At 37.8% G+C, this 24,827-nt stretch overlaps 1 protein-coding gene across 3 annotated transcripts in view; it reads right to left on the bottom strand.

Moving 5' to 3' along the window:
• Nucleotides 1-24,827, bottom strand: part of GABRA4 (gamma-aminobutyric acid type A receptor subunit alpha4) — a 256,206-nt gene that overhangs the window by 187,441 nt on the left and 43,938 nt on the right. Inside the window, exon 9 of one of the 3 annotated variants that reach the window (XM_030880725.2) lies at nt 1,918-5,108. The exons of the other annotated variants lie outside the window; for them this stretch is intronic. Within the exon in view, the coding sequence (XP_030736585.1) occupies nt 4,575-5,108 (534 nt within the window). The 3' untranslated portion in view covers nt 1,918-4,574. Of the gene's footprint in view, nt 1-1,917; nt 5,109-24,827 lie in introns of those variants that run through there. 3 annotated transcript variants of the gene reach the window in all.

Here is a 24,827-nt window from a genome sequence, read left to right on the forward strand (position 1 = left end):
TATAAAAACAAGCAGAAAGAAATGAAAAAATGAAGTGGCACAGACCAAGAAAGCAAGGGAAAAGAAGAAGCCCATTATGAAGGTGAAAATTATTTTAGAGGTTACAAAACAGAGTAAACACAACTGAAAACTCACTTGGGTTATGGCTGACAAAAGTTGACAACAAGTTTAAAAACATAAAAGTGATTGTAGAGAATACTATAAGGAGATATGGAAACAAAAGAACATTCTGAAAAAAATCATTTAGACACATAATAGGAAAAAAATAATTCCTGAAATAAAGACTGAAATCTGGGATAAAAAGACATGGTGTCCATCAAATCTTCTGCTTTGATTAAACACTATAAAAATTTCAATAATTTCTTAAGTTTTACCCTTATATTTTTATCTTAAATTTAGACAAAGGTAAATTTAATGCTTTAAAATTATTTAACAGCATTCATATATGGCATATTTGGCTCCTAAATTTACAAAATTCTGTCTTTTAATCAATCAGTCTGCTTTTCAAAACAAACATCTATACAAAAGTATCTGGCATGATACTCATGAAATATTAACAATTTCTCCATGGTGGGATTTTGAGACTCTTTTTAATTTTCTGCAATACCTATCTTTATTTTTAACAATCTCATAGCATTTTTACAAATGACAATGAAGTCACTGGGATTAAAAAAAGAATTAGAAGGCAAAGATTAATTGAGAGGGAAAAGAAAAGTTAGACATCCCAATTTTTGTACTACCTCAAGATTCATGGCCCTCCATTCCATAGCTCATACAGCAATCAAATGATTTCTCTAAAACAGAAGCATAGCATGTTCATTTTCATCTTATTATCCTGCAAGATTTTTAATAAATTGCCACTAATCCAGGATCACGTCTAATCTCTTAGGTAATTTACACAAAACTCTCTCTAATCCACCCCAGCAGGTCTTTCCAACATCAGCAACTCTCACTTCCCACTTTCACCTTCCCTCCCAATACCTTGAACTATCTGTAGTAAGAGTTCCCCTTGAAGTTCCAAATATGTAACTCTTTTCAAGCTTCAGATGGCGGTACAAATGTGCTTTTGTTGCTTGTGGGAGTAGGCAGAGGGGCAAGAACTCCCAGTCATTCTACAAAATTCAGTTAATATCTCTGTGGAGCCTTCCCTGCCATCACTCTTTTTGCTCCACATCAACAGTCATAAAATTACATGCATCCTTTTTTTCCACCATCTATACCAATGCCATGCCAAGTAATATTAGAGCCTGATGCAAATGGAAAAATTATTAATACTGATCCCATATTTTTTAAAATTTGGGTATTTTGTTCCTCATCATTTTTTGCATAAATTTTGATTTTTTTAAATGACTGAAAAATGACCTTTCAAAGTTCATTCCAGCTCGGTGCTTTTATCCTTGTCACTAACTTCTCTATGATTCATGTCCATCTGTGAAAAAGGGTGACTCTACTCTCTGCCGACTTGAATTCAAGATTTGTGAGGTCCAATTTAAAGTACACATTATTCAAATGCTCTGTATATACACAAATGCAAGTCATTTTCAACTGTGGATTAATCATGTAAATATATTATCATCCCTAGTCATGCCTGGAGGAAACTAGAAGTTATTATGTAGCAGTTAGTGGCCAACTTGGAATTGAAAGCTAGAATATAGATCCTGGTACTAAAGAAAACAATTCTGAATTTCATCTTTAAAAGATAGAGACATACATGGGCTTCCCTGGTGGCGCAGTGGTTGAGAGTCCGCCTGGTGATGCAGGGGACATGGGTTCGTGTCCTGGTCTGGGAAGATCCCACATGCCGCGAAGCGGCCGGGCCCGTGAGCCATGGCCGCTGAGCCTGCGCGTCCGGAGCCTGTGCTCCTCAACGGGAGAGGCCACAACAGTGAGAGGACCGCATACCGCAAAAAAAAAAAAAAAAAAAAAAAAGATAGAGACATACAAAGGTATCATTCTCAGCCATTCTTCTTCACAAATTGCCAGGATTTAGGCTCTAATAATGACTCTTGTGACATTTTCTCATAGTGAAAAGTGACTGTTTCTTCACAAAAGTGTTCCATTTAACACAGCCCTGAGTTATTGAAAAGATAGAAATGGTGCCCAAAATAAAAAATTTAGTTTTGAATTCATTTGATGGAATTGAGTTAAGGAAAGCAAACTATGCGTTTTTATTACTAACGCTGTGTGCAATTGAAATAATTTCTTTTCATACGAATGAGTAAACATACTGGTCAATTTATTCTTCCAATTAAGAATCCCTGGTTAAGTTTTGTCCTTTCTCTTTGTTTGGCCACCTGATTTATTTTAAAATCTTTTTCTAATACAAAGGTAAGGAAAAAACTGTGAATCCACCTGTATCACTGATCTACAAATCTAAAATCATTTATTTTTATCCCTTTAAAAATCTGTAAAAATTTAAAGAAGAATTTCTTTTTAAAAAAGGAAGCCAATGAACTATTTCTTAAGAATAGGCTAACAGACAAGCAAGGAGTATATTCCTTACCAAAGAAATAAGGTCATTTTTTTGGAATAAAGACCAGTCATAGCTTCCAACCACAATTTCAAACATTGTCCTCAAGGCTAGAAATCTACTCACATTCATGAAATAATTTATTATCAGCTTTTTTGTATAAGTACTTTTTATTAAATATATACATATATACAAATTTTACTGGGCTTCATATTACTGGCATCAATTTGTAAATGAGGGGTTTGGATTGGATGATTTCTAAAGTATTCTTCAGCCTTAAAATTATTGATGATTCTAAGAAACGCCTAGAGACATAGCCAAGAAGGAATTCTCAGATATGACCCATAATTAATATTTGGCGTCTGCACATTTTACAGGTCTCATATACAACCATTCCAAGGCAATGCAACAACTAAAAAACTAATGCCAATTAATTAATATCATTTCTTTTCTAAAAAATAAGAGATCCTGTTTGCAAGGTGGCCATTTCTACCAAAATGTTCCCCAAACACCCAGAACACATTCATTCACCTACCCCAGATCAGGAAGAGAGAAGTACAGAAGAAAAATCTTGGAAGTAACACAGTAAAAAACTAGACCCAGATTTAGTGGCCTAGGACTGCTGCAAGAAATTCAATTAAGTTGTTAAGCCTACCTAATGAAAAAGAAAAATCAGCTCATGAAAATCCTGATAAATTGCATAACAGAGTCAGCAGTATTCTACGCCCTGGCTATAATTTTTTTTCTTTACTCCAGGCCTTTGCTGTTCTTTTAAAATACTCACCTTCATTATGAAACTATACAAAAACTCCCCCCTCCAAAATAAACACAGAACTGCCCAGAAATACAGAACTATGGACACAAAAACTCCCTAGAAGCTTAGCATTTCACCAGTTGATATAGATCTATGTTGGGAAAAGCATCTAAAAAGCCTTGTACTGGATTCCTAATTCTGATGATTCTGTGATTCTGATCAAATTATATTCTGTGATTCTGATCGAATTTGAGACAGGTAATCTATAAGGTCTTACAGTGCCCAGATTTCTACTTTGAGGTACACAGTGCTTTTCACTTAGAGAACAATCTGCACCACATTTTCGTTATACTCTGAAGTCAATTGCTGAAGTTGTGCTAATGTGTACTAATCTCGAAAGTGGCTCTATGAAGAATACACTTGTTATCCTCTATCAATATAGGAGAAACAAATATTTTGAATATGTCATCAGACTCTAAATAAATTTCCTCCTTTAAAGAATGCAGTGTCTGCTGCTAGTTGATGGTTCATTAGCATGCATTGACTGTTCTACTATTTGAGTAACATTGCAGGTAAAGGTGAATAAGCTTATCTAGAGAGACAGTGTCTAGCATAGTGCCTGGAACGTGGTAGGCTCTGAATAACTCTATGTTGAAAGAATACATAACTGAATGAACTATTATCAAAAGGAATTCATACAATAAGTTAAACTTTGGCTCAAAGCACAAATTTTCAAGTCAACTGTTAAGTCCTGTTTGGCCAACATGCAGGGAACACATTTTCCCTGGTCTCTGTCTTTGTTGCAGCAGAGGTTTCACTCTATTGGTCAGTATTTGTTGTGTTCCATTTTCCTTTTAAAAATGTTTCATTTAACAGGGAAAGTCCTTTTCTTGAAGATACTAAGAGGATCTCCAAAGGTCACCGCATATCATATCCGATAATTCTGATTAAGGGCAGTGCCACTGGGAAATTTAGGGTGGCTGGTTGATATTCATAGTGTGTATTAGAAAATGTCATAGTCTGTTTTCAAATTTCAATGCATAAATATGCACCATGGATCTCTAATAGCCCTATTTTTCTTGTCCCAACTTTCCAGGATGGTCTGTATCCTGTCTAATTTGAATGTTGAATTGATTCTATTTAAATCATCTTTCTGAAATGAAAGATGGCTCACTTTCCCTTCACTGAGGAATTAATTAACTCTCCCAATGACTGGCTTGAATTTTTTAAATGGAAAACTTACATGGAATTTTTATTTTAGTGAAGAACAACTGTTTATCTTTAAAAACATTTAAAAAGACATTCTGCATGAAGTTCATCATCTTTTAGGAAATTATTATAGCAACAAAATTACATTAGACTTTCTGATTTCTCCATAGTGTCCTTAGATAAGTAAACAACCCAATAGACCATATTAAAAGCCCCAAATGTTACTGGAAAGAGAATGCGGGCATATTTGTCTATTTTACTTGTGCCAGATCCAGAAGGTGGTGGAGCCGAGGGAGCAGTAGTGGCTGACAACTTCCCAGAAGCCCCTATGCTATTAACTGTGGTCTTAATTCGCTCCAGTCTTGATCCAAACACATGCTGGGTAGAAGCAGATCCAACTGGAACTTTTCGGGGCACGTACCCAGTTCTACTAGCTGGAGAAGGAGAAGCAGGTGGAATTGCTCTTGCGGCGGATATAGTTTCAGCTGCATTTGCATGGCTGAATGGGTTTGGACTGGAAGCTAAGTAAGACTGTGGTGTGGCTTCAGAAGATCCTTGAACAACCGTGGAAGACTTGCTCGAATGGTTTCCCACCTCAGTTCTGTTGCCAACATCAGATTCAGAGTGAACCAAGGCATTGGCTCTTTTTCTCATGTTCAGATTGGCATTTGAGTTCTGAAAAGGTATATTAAAAATTATATTGGCTATGTAATTTTATGTAGAGTTATACAAAATTTAAATGGGTCAAAGAGTTACAAATTAGCTGTTTTCATAAAATAAACCTTTATTAATATGCTATAGTCACTCAACTTGATGTAAAAGCTTAAAAATACCTAACTAAAAAAGGACATATATATATATATATATGTGAAACTCTGAATCAAACATCTGCTATTTCAAAATATTATCCATTCTTATAAACTATTAGAATTTAAATCTATAGAAAGGTTAGGCTTTTAGGACTATAAGCTAGAGTTATACTTGATTTGACTTTAAGAATTCATGATGATAGCTGTACAACTTCTTTGTTGAGTTTTATTGTAAATAATATTCTCTGATATGCTGTATACATTTCAGTGAGTTTTGTACATGTTTGCTTTATAAACAGGAAGAACTATATCTACTTTGGGCACAGAATAAAAACAATAATAACCATCCACATGTGTATAACATTCCTTTAAAAACGACAGAAGCTCCAAAAGCTTTAATTTCCAAATCCCTGGGAATTATTTTCATAATCTTCCATAGACATTATTATATAAAGTCTAGAAATCCTCATGCATTTTAGTTTTTCACCACAATTAGTAATGCAAATACAAAGGAAAATCATTTTGGGGACTTCCCTGGCGGTCCAGTGGTTAAGACCCCATGCTTCCAATGCAGGGGGCATGGGTTCAATCCCTGGTCAGGAACTAAGATCCCACATGCCACGTGGTGCAGCCGAAAAAAAGGAAAATCATTTTTAAATAAAATGTTGTATCATACATATAAACAGCATCACCATATCATTGCATAAATATCTGAGTTCAAACTATTTACCAATAAAGAGTATTTAAATCAAAATGGAATTCACTATTTTCCATAAAATTATTTTATCTGTAGAACAAGACTGCATTTGAATACAGATGGTCAGTACTAAAATTAATTCTTATATTTTGACAGGCATGACAAATAACCATATAGCCAACCGTAGAGACTGTCCATACTAATAAAGGAAAGTAATTGCTCAAATGATTCCCCAAATAATCATGTCTGTCTTTAGAAGACACTATGATTTTTTGCAACCATTTTTCCGCCTTAATCGTGTTTATTCTGAGTTATAGTAAGGATACACTGTAATTGCTTTTTCTACCCTCTTCCCCCACCATTTTATGAAATAAATGGTGGGTGAGGAGATGGAGAAGTAGAGGAGAGAGAGAGGAAGAACAGCTCACAAGTGGGTGATTAAAAGGAGCCAGTCTGCAAGGAATTTTATGGATAATATTATATACAATTAACTGTAAACTCCCTTGCAGAGAAGTGTTTATTCTACAAGTAGAATCTCTTTTCAATACTACACTTATCAAGCAGGTTGAAAGTGTTCAATCCATATCTTATATACTCGTAAACTATGGCTTCAAGTTCCCTGAGTAGAGAAAGAAGAAAAAGCCTCACAACATGCAGAGCCAAAGCAGGTTCTGAGAGGTTTAGAACGTATTCTTCATGTCAGCCTGAAGTATTCATCTAAACAGTTTGCAGCTGAACTCATGAGCAATTGTAGTCTAAAATACGGCAGCCAATTTAGGTGGAGACAAGTGAAACCAAAATTGACATCCACCTAAAAGTTCAAGGTACCGTTATTTACCCTGTACTTTTCCTCTACAAAGCACATTGTAAACACCACCTAATTAATCCTCAGATTTTGAGTCCCTCTTTACAGAAAGGGATAATCAATTAATTAGAATTAATTCTAAAATGTTATACACATGGTGAAAAATATAAAGAAGGATAATATCCACAACATTTAAAGAGTTTACAATATCACTAGGAAGATAAAATGCACACCCACACATGACACAATCAAAAATATACAAAAAGTAAAACAGAATGATGGGTCAAACTGTGGCAAAATGCTAAATATACCAAGAAGAGAAGGGAAGGGAGTAATAAAGGACCAACTGGATAAGCAGGAGAGAAATACATATTTTCAAATATAGTCTGATATTTGCATATTGCCCTCTTCCACCAAAAGTTGGGTTGCCCATAATCTTTAGAAACTCATATTTTCCCTCAGACTAAATTCTAAGAAGTGGAGATTTCTACTTCTGGCCAAAATGGAGTAACAGGGACTGAATTTACTCTCCTGCACGAAATAACAAAAAAACTAAAAACATTTGTAAAACAACTGTTTCTGAAGACACTGGACATTAGACAACATAGGACACAATCATTGAGAGAGAAGAAAAGAACTTGAGTTTGCATGCTATAGAGCGGGAAAGGAGAATCCAGGAACAATCTGACAGACTACCTAAATTGAGGAGATGAAGCTGAGAAGGTGAGGAAATCAAGGTGGCTAGAGTTCACAGGAAAAGGTACCAGAGAAGGTGATGCCAAAAAGAAAAGTCCAAAAAATCTGAAGAGTCCCCACTGAGAATTTTGCTAAGCACAGATCCATTTTTGAGTGTAACTACCCAAGGCAAAAAGAACCACCTGAAAGGATTAGAAGAAACGGTACCTAGCACATACCAAGCCAGGAATAGTGCATTTTCCCACCAGACATAATGGAAAATCTCAACATTCATGTAGCATTTGGTAAAGTCCTCAGAAGGGCCCTGCCTCAGTAATATGGAATAATTACCCCCTAAGACTGCTCTAATCCTGCCTACTGAATTTTAAAAGTAAGACCTTAACAGATGAAACTAACTCTAAGTGACTTAACTGCACCCCAGAAGGAAGCACAAGAACACTTATAGGACCCTGTCTTCCTTCCCTCCAGATCAGAATCCTCCTGGAACATCCTGAAATCCCAACTGTGAATGATGTTCTAATATGGCTGATTGAATACAAACATGGCACCAATCTGTCCTCCCTCTCCATATTAATGCCCCTTGTAAAATGAATTTCCCCTTCTCCTCCCATCAAGAAATGGACTCTATTTCCCCACAGACTTCCTATGACTTTCTTTGGCCAACTGGATGTGGTGGAAGTGGGGGTGAGTTATTTCTGAGTCTTAGCTTTACGAGTCCTTGCTTGCTTCCACTCTTTCTCAAAACACTGCCACCAACACCACAAGAACAAGCTTGGGCTAGCCTGCTGGAGAGATCCTTTGGAGCAGAGCCAGTCATCCTAGTGAGGCTATCCTACATCGCCCAATAGATAGCTGACCACTAGACACCTGTGTTTGTCCCAGCTCAGAAATGATGAACTGCTGAGCCAAGCCTAATCAAGATCAACAGAACTTCCCAGTTGACTCAGACTTGAAAACAAATTTTTTTTTGTAGTTGTTTTGTTATGCAGCATTAGTGTGGCACTAGACAACGTATACAGACCAATTAAATCAAGGGCCTAACAGGAGCTATTGCCACACCTCTTGTCAGGGGAAGTTTCTCAGACATTCCAGGATAATTAGAGAGCTAGTCTGCCCAGAATTCATCAAAGACCATTAGGGGACCCTATTGTGTATTCCATGTTATTTTAAAGGACCAAGATATTCTGCCCTTTATAATTCCATTCTTAAAGAATAACCACACTGTAAAGCTAGGAGAGATTCTAGCGATCACATTATTCCAGTTTCTCATTTTACGGTAGAGGAGAATAACAGCAGAAGTGTTATGGTAGATGAAAGTCATAGAGTGAGTGACCCACTGAGTGCTCTGCCATGTTGCACAGCCTTTGGATGCACAAGTGTGGACGAGGCATTAAGGAACTTGATAAACTACACCTATATAGTTGAGTCAGTCAAGTATTTGTAATAGTCAAGTATATGTTAAAAAATTATGCAAGACTTGGAAATCAGAAAGGAGTACAGCGTGTCCCTGCAATGTCAGTATGGAGTATCGTTTAAAAAGTCCACCCAAGGATTATTAAGTCTCTAGGGGAAGATACTTGAGTTTGAGTTTGCTGTTTAATATTGGATTTGACCCCAAACACTGTGAAGTTGCATATTAACTTATAGATCCCTGTTCAGTAGAAAAGAGCCCCAAAGGTTATGGTTTTGATGCCCTGAAGGATATTAACTACTTCTGTATCGAATCTGGTAATCGCATTCTAGTATCCTTTTTTGAAAAAAATTTAATGGCTACTTATAGGCATTTCTCAAAAAAGATTTTGAACCGTTTTACTATTTAATTACTCCTTAATTAATGAGTTAGATAAAACTTTGATACAGGTTCATTCCATATTTACATGACTCACGTTTTTGATGGTTTGAGAATTATATTATGACAACATCCACTGCTACGCAAGTTACAAGTATCAAAGAAATGTACGCACAGACTTGAAGAATACGTCTGGAGAAAACAGTGATCCCAAGTCAAAGAGAGAGGATCAGTCTAAGGTGGCCAGAAAAAAGAATCCACGAAGCACCAGACTTTATGAAAATGGAGGGAGCAGTATGAAGTGTGCCACTAGGATTAACATCTGAAAACAAAGGTCAAATCTTTTTATTCCCAGTTTTAAAGTATTAGTGAACTTCTAGAGTGTAAAACTATCTTATTAATCATCGCAGGCTAATGCACACAGCAGGCACCTACTTCATTTTTTTAATAAATTTCACTGAAATGGATATAATACAGAGTCAAGATTCTTTTTTCAAATTAAAGAGAAAGTGTCAGAAACTTTCTATCTGACCTTCAGATTACTATTTCTTTGTTTATGGGCATATTTCTAGAATATCGCAGGTAGTACCTAAATTATATAAGTTATCCTGACTCAATCCCAAGGATGACTAAGAATGCCTAAGAAGTCTCAACACTCTAAATATCATAACCTTTATGTGGAAAAGAGAATTAGACTGATTTGAGGCTTAAATCTTTGTTCTCTGCCAGGCAGCCCAATGATATCAAGTTATTTTACACTGATGTCTCAAGGTCTACTATGTAAAAAGTAGTTGTTATTTTCCATGATGACAAACAATGAAAGGATTGAAAAATCTGCTGAGCTACCTGGCACGGGACTCACTGAGAATAATATTCACACAGCCTTCAAGTTTTGGAACAACCAATGCGACAGTCAGAGTGATGTTATGTTTCACAGAGTGTACAGTGGCTCCATCAGTATTCAGCAGACACACAGTGGTTCCAAACAAGAAAAGCACCTAAGCTTAATTTGAATTTTAAAAGATGATTTAGTTTGAAATCATTTTGTCATTAGTCACATTAGTCAGATGCAAGGGAAACTGGTGGGATAGAGATGCGAGGTGATAGATTCAAACATTAACAACAAATTAAAGCAGCAACAGGCAAACAGGAGCAAATCCAAGTAATTCGTCAGTCATGACTGTGATCTGACACGATTTCTAAAGAAGTCTTATCAACTGCAAAGAGAAAACTCAACTCAACTAATTACTCTAGCAGCAGTGAGATAAAGTGACTATGACGAGGTTTGCAGAACGCAAGCTACGTTCATATTGCTTGCTTGAGAAGCTAATGAAGTTTAATAAAATGTAATTTCACCCTTCTAAATTAAAAACAAACAAGGCTAATAATGAACAGGTTTATCTTCTAGAATATCAATGATTTACATACCAAAAAAAAAATCCAATAATGCAAAGACATTTATTCAAGGCTGTTCTGACAGGGCTTCAGGGGTTAGCCACACATCTTATTTAATAAGGAAATAAACAACTATGGTAGAGCAGCTGGAACTAAACCCCAAGGTAATGATTTACAGAGGACCATCAGTAGTGTTTTTAAAAGATGCTACCACATAGAAATGAAAAACATCCCCTACAAATGAACATGCTCAATATTTCATCAATTGTTACACACTGAACAACAAAGTGTAGAAATGAAAACGCCGAGTTCTCTACTGTATTTCATTTCCTCCCAATGTTAGCTTTTAATTCAACATTTGGATTTCCATAAGCTATAGAAATATTACTTTCAATATCTGGCACTGGGATAAGAAATTTATGTCTTCAATTTGGAATTACCAGAGAACAATGTCTTACAGAATGCATTCATTTTGTCTTCACATATTTAGAAGTTGAAAGTTTAAAAGAGTAGGGTTTCTTGAAGATATGCGATTCTGTAGTTAGTTTTGCTTCATAGTGATTCCTAGGGCTTCTTTTTATTTGCCAAGGCTTTGTATAAATACATGGCTCTAGGAGAGGAAATTTTTTTGTCGGAGACTTCACCAGTCAGAGCAGAAGTTCTCAGCTTGATCAAGCAGACTTGGACTTGACCAGAATGCTACCTGGAAATGCTCCGGGAGCTATGTTCACCAAACGCTACCAACATTAACACTGGAGAGGGTAGAGGGCAAAGCACACTCCACTCACCTTCTCCAAATGCAAACACTGAGCTGGATGAATCTTCTCTCTCTCAAGTAGCATTACAGTCACACCAAGTGTTTATAAGAATAACCTGGGATCAGCCTCAGGGCCTTTTTGGAGGAAGTCTTAATTATTAGTTATGCTATTGTCAGTCATCAGGAATCAGAAGTTGGGAAACATTGGCTAAATAGTTAGGATTGTGGACCGTCAAATCAGACAGACTTGGACTCGAATACTGAATTTGCCATTTACTAGCTGTGGGATATCTGACACGTTGGTTGACCTCTTGAAACCTCAAAGTCCTTGTTAAAACAGGAGTAATAACAGTAGCTCCTCATAAGGAATAAATAAGATAACTCCTGTAAGGTGCTTAGTACATAATACGCATCAAAAGAACATTATATAGAAATAACCAGAAGGCAGATAACAAGATCCTTCCTCCAAAATAAAAAAGTATGTCACTCATGAACAAATCATTATAGACAAGATTTTAGAATATTTTTTCTATCTTTCTATAAAAATAAGGCCACCGTTTTGAATACTCAGAAAGGTAGAGGACCACTGAAGCAAAGGACAGTCTGTGGTGAAGTCAGCCATGAAAAGAACGTTGCTGGCTAAAATAAGAATAAACACAAGGAAATATAAAATTCAATTAACAAAATTAAAATACATTTTAGACATTGTAAAGGTAAGGATTAACACTAGAGTAAATCCTATAACTGGTGGCGTGAGACAAACATAAAAAGCTCATCTAGGAAAAAAGCAACAGCAACAACAATGGTTAATTTTTAGTGAGCGGTTCTTCTGCACCCGGCACCCAGCTCACATGCTTTTAACTACCCAGCTGCCACAACCATATGTCAAAGCTACACGGAGGAAATAACCTACAGCCACAGGTATTTCAATGTCCAGAAGAGATGTGGGTTGTCTAAAAAAGGCATCTCATTGTATTAACGTAACACATCACTGATCTCTTTCCGGAACTTTCCACCTATCAGTGAAGTCTAGAAACTGGCATCAGGGAAACAGCAAAGACCGGAGGAACTGTTGTAATCCAACCTACAGGATGATGTTCACACCTCAAGATGCTCTGAAAAGACAGACACAGAACACTGGTTCACAATTAGAACTTCAGCAACTCAGTTTGGCTGGCCCACTTTCTAAATGTAATGGAATGTTAAAAAGAATTGTATCTGTGGATATATTGGTCTGGCATTATTGGTCTGGCACTCTTTTTACTTTATCTCTTAGTTCAATTACAGCAGCCAAAAGGACTTTCTTCCGCATTTAAATTGGAAGTAGGAAATGGGACAATGAAGGACACCAGACTGGGGATAGTACAAGGCAGCAAATGTCAAAGAAGGTTAAAAAAACATTAAGAGGTTTTCATTATTGCTATGGACTGAATTGTGTCCCCTTTTGAGGGAGGGTACTATACTGGAGATAAGATCTTTAAGGAAGTATGATTAAATGAGGTCATAAGAACGGAGCTCTGATTAGATAGAACTAGTGTCCTTATAACAGAGGAAGAGACGCCAGAGAGTTTTTTCTCTGTGTCATATGAGGACACAGCAAGAAGGCAGCAGTCTGCAAGCCAGAAAGAGAGCTCTCACCAGAAACCAAACTTGCCAGAACCCTGATCTTGGATTTTCTAGCCCTTAGAATTATGAGAAAATACATTTCTGTTATTTAAGCCATCCAATCTATGTAATTTGACTACGGCAGCCTGAGGAGACTAAGACAATCATCTAACTTTAATAAATTTAAACTTAAGAGACAATTATCTTAAGATTTTTAAATAGTGAATGTTAACCCTCTCATAGGAAAAAAATAAAACCTAAACAAACTTGCAGCTTTCTCTTCTCAGATATTTTCTTTGTTTCTAGTCTGTTCTCTCTTCTCCAGTATCCTTTACTGATAACCCCAAATCCTAGGCAGAGTTAAGATACTAGACACGTAGAGAAACTGAGATGCTTTTGACAGGAATTAAGCATTGATTTCTTTGTAATATTTTTACTTGTCCTTGGTAAATGAAAACACTTCCATATATCCACCAGGGGGCATCTACATCATCTTTCTAAACTGTCCAAGTTGCCTGCATATAAGTTCTCCCAGGATACCTCTTGAGTTCCTTTCAGCTTTTCTTCACCCAAATCAGAGGACTTCAGTTAACTGGGATTTTCATTTAACCTTCTAATTTGGACTTAGCTCCAGATCCTTCTTTAACTACCCAATATTTTTTCCCTAAATATTTTTGCCTCCCTTGCAGATTATGACTTTTATGTCACAGTGTGTGTACATGTGTTGTGGATTTCAGAGCATGCGTTTGTTTAAATATTGGAAAAATGTCATTAATAACAATTTATAACTTCTGTTCACATTTTATATTAAGAATATTTTTTAAATCCTTAAAAGTAGGGGTAATATAAGTAGATATCTGATAAAATATTGCAAAAGAAATCTTACTACGTTTCTGAATTCCTAACTTGGGTGTCCAAATAAATTCATTTTTTAAAGCAATCATCCTTTGGAAATGATTTGTTTCAGCCTTAAAATATTCAGAAAATTATAGCTGAACTTAGAAAACATTTGGACAATGTTTTTTTTCTTAATATAGACTTGATATGACTTGATCATAATGAAACTGTGCTATAATAAATAGCCAACCAGAAAAATTCAGATCCCTGCCAACCCTATAGGAGGCTGGCGTAGCAAGGAGTCTGAGTCATAATTTTATCTGCATCAGCAAAGGCAACAGGGGCAATGTCTAAAAAGGAATAATTTATCAAGGCCAGATCTTCGTTATACTTCTGCTTGGGGGGAAAATTCCAAAGCTCAAGAATTATCATCCAAGTCATTTTGTAAAATCATAGCTGTGCTGTGTAAGGAAGTCTCTGATGAACTACGCATCTTACCTAAAGGGGGCTGAATGTCTTTGAAATATTAGATAATGTTTACCTACTGGATCTAAACATTCATGATAGCTTTAATAGATTTATTTTTAGGAAAAAAGGCTCAAGTCCCATGCTTCATCTCTTGCTGGAAGTGAGTAACAGAAGATCCACGTTTAAGCTCAAAAGCAATGAAGGACTTATGAAAGGTAATGATTTACCCAATTCATTCATTCATTCAACAATATGTATTGAGTGTCCAATTTTTCAAATTACTTTGTTGAAACTGGGAATACAGAGGTGAAAAAGTATAGGCCTTGCAATTTCTTCCAGGAATTATTAAAAAGTTATAACAAGCGATAAATGCTATCAAGGAAACTTTTTTTAAATTAGGGAGTACATGGCATAGCCTGATTGCTGGGAGAGCCTCTTTGTGAAAGTGACACATAAGCTGAACTTCAGGGATAAGTAAGGGGGAAGAGGGACTGTGGGGAAAGGGAACAAAGTGCCTCGTGGTAGGGGAACAATTTTCAAAGATTTCCCTCAGTGGTACAAGGATAAAGAAGACCAATAACTTTCCTTGTCAATTAAAATTTGAGATACCTTGAGGATGTTCTAAAATCTTCCTTTTCTTTTACATTTTTTTGAAATAGACCATTAAGGCAATGCTTCCCATGCAGGGGCTACTCTAAATAATTAACATCTGATATTAGCACTTGCCAGACAGAAATCTTTAATCTTTATCGATATCTCTACAATGCATTGAGCACTCACTATGGACCAAGCACTACACTACATGGTTTTCACAAATAACCTCACACACCATCTACAACCACCCAGGAAATAGTATTAATATTCTCATTTTTCCAATGAGGACACTGAAGCCTAAGAAAGTTGGGTACTTCTCCTAAGGTCAGACAGTTAAAATGGGTTCGAGTCATGATTTGCATCCCAAACTAACAATTTTAGCCACTCAGGAAGCTCCTTACGACAGCAAATATGTTAATTTGCTATGCTAAAAAGCTACACTAATGGGATTCAAAGAAAGCAAAAAAGAATTTACCTGAAAAATGTCCACACAACCCAAACCAGATTAAGTGACATTTATGAACAGCTTGGTTTTTCAGATTTGGATTTTAGTTACATTTATTTAGTTTCTATTATAAGGTAAATACTGTACTACTGTTTGATCCATGTTATCCCATGAAAAATCTTCCTCTGATTAATCCTTCCTTTCCAGTATCTGTAAAAATTGTAGAGTTTTTATGAACTGTTCTTGCGCCTGTTTTTCTTGATATTCGTTCAATTTCTTTGGTGCTTAGTTATCATAATGTGCTTATGGATATAACTTTGTATCCCATATAACTTCTACATTCAGGCCTAAATAAATATTTATAAATAGGTCCACATTTAGATGATTTATTTTACAGAAAATTTTATCTTAACCACAAATGCAATCTAGCTGTGCAAAGTTTCTTTTTTAATTGGAGAAAACTTCTCTTCAGGTTGTTTGAAAAATGAACCAGCATCACCACTCAAAATATGCATCTTGGGCTTCCCTGGCGCATTGGTTGAGAGTCCGCCTGCCGATGCAGGGGACACGGGTTCGTGCCCCGAGTCCGGGAAGATCCCACATGCCGCAGAGCGGCTGGGCCCGTGAGCCATGGCCACTGAGCCCGCGCGTCCGGAGCCTGTGCTCCGCAACGGGAGAGGCCACAACAGTGAGAGGCCCGCGTACCGCAAAAAAAAAAAAAAAAAAAAAAAAAAAAAAAAATTCATCTTCTATACGATAAACACATTTTTATGAAGTTTTTCTACAAGAGGGAAGCTGTGCCCCAACTTCCTTCCGCAGACTTCCCCTTAATTTTGAATATAGAATTTTCAAAAGATGTTTACAAAATTACTACTCAAATATATGGAAAAACTAAAACACTCCCCCACCATGCATAGGAAACTGCAATTTCAACTTTAATTGTAACCCAGGGAAGATGTCAACATAAGCACTAGCTCTAGTTTCTGACTTGAAAATGATTCTTCAAACATGTAAGTATCTACAAATAATTGAAGTTAATGAAGTTCAGCAATGCATGCGCCCAATTATGTATAAAGTTAATGTGTGTACACGTGTATGTAGCAGAAAAGTACTCATTAAGCACCTTTTGTGCATGCTCTTATATTTTAAAAATCAATCCCGTTCCCTAGTCTTTACAAGTGGAAGCACAGTCAATTGGTCATAAAGCCTATGTTGAATTATCCTGTTAACACAATTCATTACAAATCTCCATCCGTAGTAAAACAACATATTAAGTCAGCAGAAGAAATTGATATTCTACCACACCAGTTGTCAAACAGACAACCCCCTAAACAGCTGAAGCCATTTTGATTTTCTCCAGGAAATCATTTGACTTGTCCTGAGGAGTAAGTGTCATGCTGTCAGCTGTAGTTTCCAACGAGGCATTAGCAAAACCATTCGACATTTAATAAGGCTCTCATGCTGAAACAGCTGTTCCTCCAAAGTGAAAATTTTAAAACTCTCTCTGAGCCTAGATAATTTTACTTGAGCTAGAAAATAAGGTATTAGACTCTTTTGCATGTTCTACCACTTTATAACAAGAAAGGAAATTTTGCACTTCAGTAAAGGCAGATTGCAAATTTAGCAGGAATTAAACCAGTAGCTGAGTTGCAATTTATGGCGAATGGCTCATCAGCACATTAATGTATATCACCAATGTAACCACTTCAGCCAAGCAGGCCAGAAACTAAGACACAAGTATCTGGTAGGCAGGAAGAGAAATGTGCCCTCTGTAGACACCAATAAAATGAATCCTAAAACCAAAAGCTACCAAATATCTGTCTCCATTTTCATCCTTATTGGCAGTATACTGATAGTTAAAAACCAATGTCAGAACCATAGGTTCTAAAATCAGGTAGATTCAAGCCTTGGCCTCTGCTAAATCCTAGCTGTGTGGTCTTGGGGAAGTTATTTAGCCTCTCTGTGCTACGTATTTCTCCTGGGTAAAATGAGGATAATAATGATAACTACTGAGTTATTGATGAATTAGTATTCATAAAGTGCTTAACACCCTACCTGAAGCACAGTAAGTGATCGATACTTGTTCAATATTATTTTGATATTGTTATCCATAGTCTAAGACAAAAATGTAGATAGTCCCTGTGAAATAAAATATTAGAATAGAAGTTTCCATTATTTCTATACTCAGCTATTCATTGTATTTTTTCAACAGAACTAAGTGTTAAATTAATACTGTAACTATCCACCTCAGAAAATGCTGGGAATGTGTGGGAACCTTACATTTTGTGCTCTCTTCAAAATTCATCTTACTTTCTATTCCTAGGTGAAAATAATTAGCTCCACTCCTTGCAGCAATGCTAAGAACTAGCTAAAACCCAACTTGCCCAAATCTGCCAACTGTAGGAAGAGATAATTGAGGATTCCCATTTAAGAGGTTTCCTTCTAGGCTGGTAGATATTTGAAGAGAGCATAAAATCAATAATCCTGTGGATATTGTTCTACTTAATCATATTAGCAATTTAAAAAATATTTGCACTTTCTCAACATATAACATACCAAAACTTTTCTCATATTACAAAGAAGGAAATGAAAATATCAAGTCCCACAACTCCTTAACCTTTGACCCCTTCCAGCTACCACTCTTTCTATCACTGCCAGTTTAGGGAAAAATTGTCTACACTTAATGTTTCCACTTCTTCACCTGTCGTTTACTTTTCAACCCATTGTTATTTTATTTCCCTTCCCATCTTTCCCTTGGAACTCTTTGTGGATTAATCCAGTAGACGCTTTTTAAAATCTGCGTCTTATATACTGTCCTGGCAGCATCTAACACTGCTTATCACTTCTTCCTTCTTTAAATTAGTCCTATAAATTCCATAATCTAGGTATGTTCCCCTTACCCTTCTCAGTCTCCAGTATGGAATGCTCTTCCTCTACCCAATCCTAAATTGTCACCTTTCCACAGGGTTCAACTCTCAGACATCTCAGTTTTTTCAGTCTTCAGGTAAATAAATAAACCTGTCCAGTGGCTTAGATTACCATCTTTATATCAATATCATAAAATCAATGTCTGCTTCCCAAATTTTTCTCCAACCTGAAGACCCATCTCTCCAGCAGGACATGTACTAGGGACATAACAAACTTTTAATTCATTCATTCATTCATTCATTCGATTAGTCAACAAATATTTATTGAGTGCCTATTTGTATGTCAGGCACTGTTCTTGGCTCTGGTGATACAAAAGTAGGGGAAGGTTTCCCTGGTGGCGCAGTGCTTAAGAATCCACCTGCCATTGGAGGGGACACGGGTTTGATCCCTGGTCCGGGACGATCCCACATGCTGCAGAGCAACTAAGCCCGTGAGCCACCACCACTTAACCCCATGCGCCTAGAGCCCATGCTCCGCAACAAGAGAAGCCACCGCAATGAGAAGCCTGCACACCGCAAGGCAGAGTAGCCCCTGCTCGCCACAGCTAGAGAAAGCCCGCGTGCAGCAACAAAGACCCAACGCAGCCAAAAATAAATAAATAAATAGATTAATTTTAAAAAAAGGTGGAGGGAAAGCCCCAAATTCTTAACCTTAAGGAACCCTTTTGACCAAAGTCAAATCTACGTACAAATTTATTCATATCCAATGAACCCAGTACATTTATCCAAACAAACATGCTAGATCTTAGAGGCTAGCACATGCTCCAGTTAGCTTTGCAAGCCACAAAACTTCAATGATTCTTGCCTCCTTCTGCCTTATTCTTTTCCATCCAGGTTCCTCAGTATTTTTCCAATCTTCCTATTTTTCTTCAAAGCCACGGAAAGGCATTCAACATAATCTCACTTAGCTACTCAGAGGCTATTAAAGTTCTCAGACCTCATATCCTTATGAACATTCCCTCTCTCTACTCTCTCTTCTATTATGTGTAAAATAATATTTATACAATGTAACATCAATAATGCCACTTCCTTGTTTAAAGTCTTTCAGCTGGCATGCTATTGTTTTTCTAAACATACACACACCTACATGAAGTAACATTCTACATGACTTGGATCCTGCCTTCCAGTCCAGCTACATCTCCCCTTTACTCCCAAACCCTCCTCTTAACCACTCTGGGTACCCTAGTGTAGCATATGCTATGAGTGCCTGGTCTGTATTCATTTGGTTTACCCAGACAGACATCACTCCAGACAGGCTGTGTCTTACCAGCTTTTTCTCCCCTAAGGGGAGCTCTGTCTACAGGAGCTTGACTGGAATGGGAGAGAGGGTTTGACCAGAAGTAGAAGAAAGTTAACATCTCCTGAATAAACATAATCAACAAGAGATAAGAGTTGATAAATAAGTACCTCAACTTCTCTGCCACCCAACGGGACGATTCTGAGGTGGGTTCCACACGTATTCCGAGAGAGCCTCTGGCGCGATGAGCACACAGTGGTAAATCTGCTCATTAGTAACACTTTATTGGATTGTCTTCCTTGCCATCTCACCTTCCTCACAGTGATCTTGGGATCAGTTCAAATATAAATTGCTTGCACACAAATCCTTGCAACAAAGTCTGCTTTGGGGGAAACTCAATTAAAATACCTGGGTTCTAGCCAGGATGTCTTCATTTAGCTCTACAAGGATGAGCTGTATTGTCTTGCTTCAGGGTCTTGTCACATCCTCTTCTCACTCACTCCCTTTCCTCTATCACCTTTGCCTCCCTTTTGCGTTTTCTGAGATAGTCCTTAGCCATCGCTTCCTCTGAGAAGTTTAACCTGACAGCCCCTCCACCCTCATCAGAATCTCCCACCACAGAGACGCTAATCTGGACTGTGACATCTTCACACAGTATCCTATGCTTCTTCCTAGCCTAGCATCCAGCACGCTGCGTGAGTGCCCCTCCCAACTGTGAGTTTCTTTAGGGCTGCAACACTGCCTTACCAGTTTCCTCTCCCCACTGACCAGCACAGTACCACAAACTAAGAAGCATACAATCAAAATAAGCCCAATGACTAAATAATATTTAAATAAGTGATGAGTAAACTGTATTGAAATAAATCAACAACAAAATCATTCACTCCTATACACTCAAAACAGCAAAAATGAGTCTCACACAATGTGTCCCTAGAGATAAGTAGTTGGCAAAGCTATATAGCTAAAAGCAGCCCATTTAAATCCACTTGAAAACCAGATGACAGTCATTTATTCTATCCAGATTATACTTCCTGGGCCACTACAGTAGTTAATGGACTGTTTAATGAGTCAATCCTGGAATATTAACTGATAACCAGAATTAAATGTCTTTCCTCTCCCATTTCATGCATTTGCCTGTTTAAAAGTATGGCTGAGTGATCGTTACGGAGCAAAAGAGAGTCACCTCCCGGATCTAGCCCCACCTTCTTCGTGCCCTCTGCTGCCACACAGGAAATGCATGAGGCCCATGGGCACCAACCTGCCTCTCTGGGAGCAAAGTGATGAGGTTGTAAGCCACTCTTCCTTCAAACTGCTTGAAACACGGAGCCAGTGGCTGAAATAGCTTGTTTAACAAGGACTGGATTTTTCCTCTCAATCACAGTTCTAAAGCTATCAGTTATTGAAAAGCTGATTTTCAAAGCACACACTAGAACAGCTTTTCTGTACAGCTGCAATGCTATTTAAATCTTCCATGAATATATCCACAAACCCAAGAAAATTCTAAGCTAAAATATTGCTCTTAGAGAGGACATAGTAAAATAAGACCCTAGGGAGGAAAAATCCAGGAAATGAAATCTGATCGTTAATTTTAATACTGAAATGATAAAATCAGCCATATGGCTTCGACTCCTCAGAGCTAGAACACCTGAAATCACTATTTAGAATAGTCAGTCTAGAAGGCTTTTTTGTGAGGCTCTTTGGTGGACATTAACTGTCTATTTCACAGTCATTCTTTTGCAGGTCTCAGAAACGTGGATAAATGCCTCAGCTTCTGCTGTGATGAGGTTGGGAGTGGATGTAGAATAAGCAAGAAAGGCCATGCACTGGAGACACTAAACAGATTAATGAAAGGCAAGATCATCCTTGGAAAGAACTGACTCTTGAATCCAGGCTTCTATTCCACAGTGAATCTCAAGTCCTTATCTCCAGCACTACTGTGGAAGAATTCCCAGGAGCCCATTGGTAACACTGGCAACACCGAGGTCATGCTTTAATCTCACCTCACCAGCTGTTTCATTCTCCTACTGTGATCAAGCGGTCCCACTGCAACCATGTGGGCTGCCTTTGTAGCATCCGATAATGTCGATACTTCTTTGAATTTCATCAAGGTGGAAACTTTTAGACTCTAGCCAGCTATATTGCAGTCTGAATTTCCTTCATTTAAGACATTCATTTTCATCAAATTACCTACCAAATGAAATTATATTGAGCATGAGTCGTTATCATAAATGTTTTGGAGCCATTCACTTGGAAGCTGGTGATGAAAACAAGCTGACTGTACCTAGGAAAATTCACCAAAATCACTGACCAAAGAAAAGCCATGATGAGAACTCTTCTGTGCCCCATCAAATATCACGCAGCCATGTGGTTCATTTCTGCTATCCCTTGGCTCCAATATAATAGGCTCTCCAGGCCGGGGCTAAATGAATGTTTTCTAAATTATTGATTCACTTCAAATAAAGAACTACCACAATATCCCACGGATGTGACAAGATGATGATAAGACATAAGGCAAAGGGTCTATGTAGCCTCAATAACCCAGCACAATGCCTGGCACAAATTAGACAGACACTAGACAAATATTTGTTGAATGAGTAAACAAATGAACGTGCGTAAGCTGACGTCCTAATGTTTCTGAAAGACCTACTACACCCCAGGGCATTGAAAGTTCCACACAAAATGTCTGGAGTCATCATTTGACCACAAAGCATGAATAAAAAGCTCAGCAGGGCCAAAGCAAATCTGGATCTCATCCATATTCTAAAGCACTGTGGAATTAATAAATGAAAATTTAATGCCATTTTGAGTTCTGGTTCTGTTGTGAAAGGCTGCTGGCCCCTCGGTTTTAAAATACTTTCTCAGCATACTAAAATCAGAACTCTTTTTCTCATGTTGTTCTTTCCTTTGTTTCCATAGGAAACAGTGACTTCCAGGCATCCAAGATGACACAACATAGATTGCCAAATTGCATGCCACCCTGCAGTTGCCAAGGAGATAATGTATGTCATTCCTACAAATAACATGTTGCTCATGCCTTCATTCCCTTTATCTAGCTCTTTAAGATATTCTTCGCCTGAACTGAATTCAGATAATGTTCACTGTGAACTGATGGAAACATTTCCTTTTTTAAAAATGTATTTACCCCACTCCCCCAAGGCACTTGATCACACCACACACACTGTCTGTGGAAGGTCTGAGCATATTTTATGGCGATTTTGGAACAAGTGATTCAGCAGTTTTCACCAAAAAAAAAAAAAAAAAAAATGCCTCCTGAATTCTGTCTGCTTGCATTCTAAGTAAAGGTCCAATTAAATCCACACCTGGTACTAACATATTCCGGTTTAAAATGGCCTACCACAAAAGCAGCTGCACTCCATTGAATTTACATGGGAAGGAAGGGGAGGAAAGGAGTAAGCAAGCAAAAAAGGAAAAGATGGAAGGAAGGAAGGAAGGAAGCAGGGAGGGAGGGAGGGAGGAGATTGGGGAAACTCATGTTGATTGAGCACCTGCAGTATACCAGATTAAACATCTGTAAGATGAACAAAGAGAATTAGAGAAATTTGAGATCTTGGCTGACATCATCTCATTAGCAGCAGGAAGAGTCAGTATTTGACTTGAGTATGTCTGACTTAAAAGATGTGTTTTCCAGCCATCTAGTGATGCATAACAAATCACCCCAAGTGATCATGGCCTTAAACAACGGCAATCATTTTAACACCATCTTTCGTGGGTTTGGAGGTTGGCTGGACTCAGCTAGGCAGTTCTCATTCATTCCGTGTCTCTCATGTGGTTTCAGTCAAAGCAGCTGGTACTGGAGTCACCTCCCTCATATGCCTGGCCATTGATGCTGGGACTGTCAGCCGGAATATCCTACCTGTGGTCTCTGTATGTGGCCTGGGCTTCCTTATAGCATGGTGACTGGATCCAAGACAGCAGTCCTGAGTCGCCAGCCTCACAGTCATAAAGCACTACTTCTACTGTGGTCATAGGTCCACCCAGGTTCTAGGGTGAGGGAACAAAGAGTCCGCCATACATTGTAAGAAATGCATGTGGGATGGATAGCCTGTGGCGGGGTGGGGTGGGGGTGGGGTTTCTCATTGCAGCCGTCTTGAAAAATGATTTCTGGCACAATACAATTTTTGCAATATTCATTAATTTCTTAAAAAGCCTGGGAGCCAGGCTTCACAGGCTCTTTCTCTCTGCTTGGTGGAGTAATTAGGGAGGGAACAGTTAAAATGATCAGTCTAAAAAGAGGACTGGAGCAACTTTTAATGTCAGCTTGCTGAATTACTGAAAAAAAACCCCAAAACTGAACACTGAAATTAAACTTTGGAATGAGTTTCTGATTAAATTTTTGTCCTTAACAGAGAGTCCCTTTTTACTCATGCATTGTCAGCTTTCGAAGCATTCGGGTATCATAAAAACTAGCTTTGCACTGAAACTAAATATATTGTGGCACATTCACATAGGTTGGCACAATACAGTATACCAAAAAGTGCTTTTACCTAATTTAGCTTTTTGGTTCTTTTTGGTACCTGGATAACTGGGATTTTCCGACCTGAATTACAGGTATATCTGCTCAGCACGGGGAGTGCATCTATGGAAATGGTAGCACCGAATGAATTGTTACAAGGGGTAACACAGTCCACTTAGACATATGTTCTTGTTATCTTAATCTATCATCTACCATCAGTATATCAGGAGGCTTCTGGCTAATGTCTTTATCATCTCAGCACCCTTTAAAATTGTTCGAGTAGTGAACCTAGCTGGGGCCTAGGCCATGAACACAGCTGGCTGATCTGAAACAGCCATAAGACTGCCACTCCACTTCCAAATTGTACTTGAACCATTAAAAGAATCACACTTGTTTATCCTTTGGAAACCTATCAAACTATTATCATAAATAAAGAGAACCTCAGCCAGAAAATAGGATATTAATGACATGAAGAAAGAACACCACGGAGTAAACACGATAATCAGACTGCAGAAAGCATTCAAACTGGGGAAGCACATTATGGCGAGCTAGTGAGAAAACAACAACAAATTCTGTCTCACTGCTTGCCTTGCTGAGAGTGTATGATTGTGCTAGCTCTACTGTGCTGGCAGATTGGCCTGGAATAAACATATACAATGTTCATATTTAATGTAGCTATTGCTGAGATGAACAGCTCTATAACGAGTCAGGTTCTACTACTCAGTGCAAAATCAGGTCGATCCAGCAGAATCCCAGAATCCCAAATAACAGCAGTGTTCTATCCAGAAGGTGACAATTGGATTTGTACCCTCTCTTCCCAGTACAAGTCCAGCATGTATTCTCATTCAGGCCAACATAT

This window comes from Globicephala melas, chromosome 5 (assembly GCF_963455315.2).
Source record: "Globicephala melas chromosome 5, mGloMel1.2, whole genome shotgun sequence".
Classification (NCBI taxonomy): Eukaryota; Metazoa; Chordata; class Mammalia; order Artiodactyla; family Delphinidae; genus Globicephala; species Globicephala melas.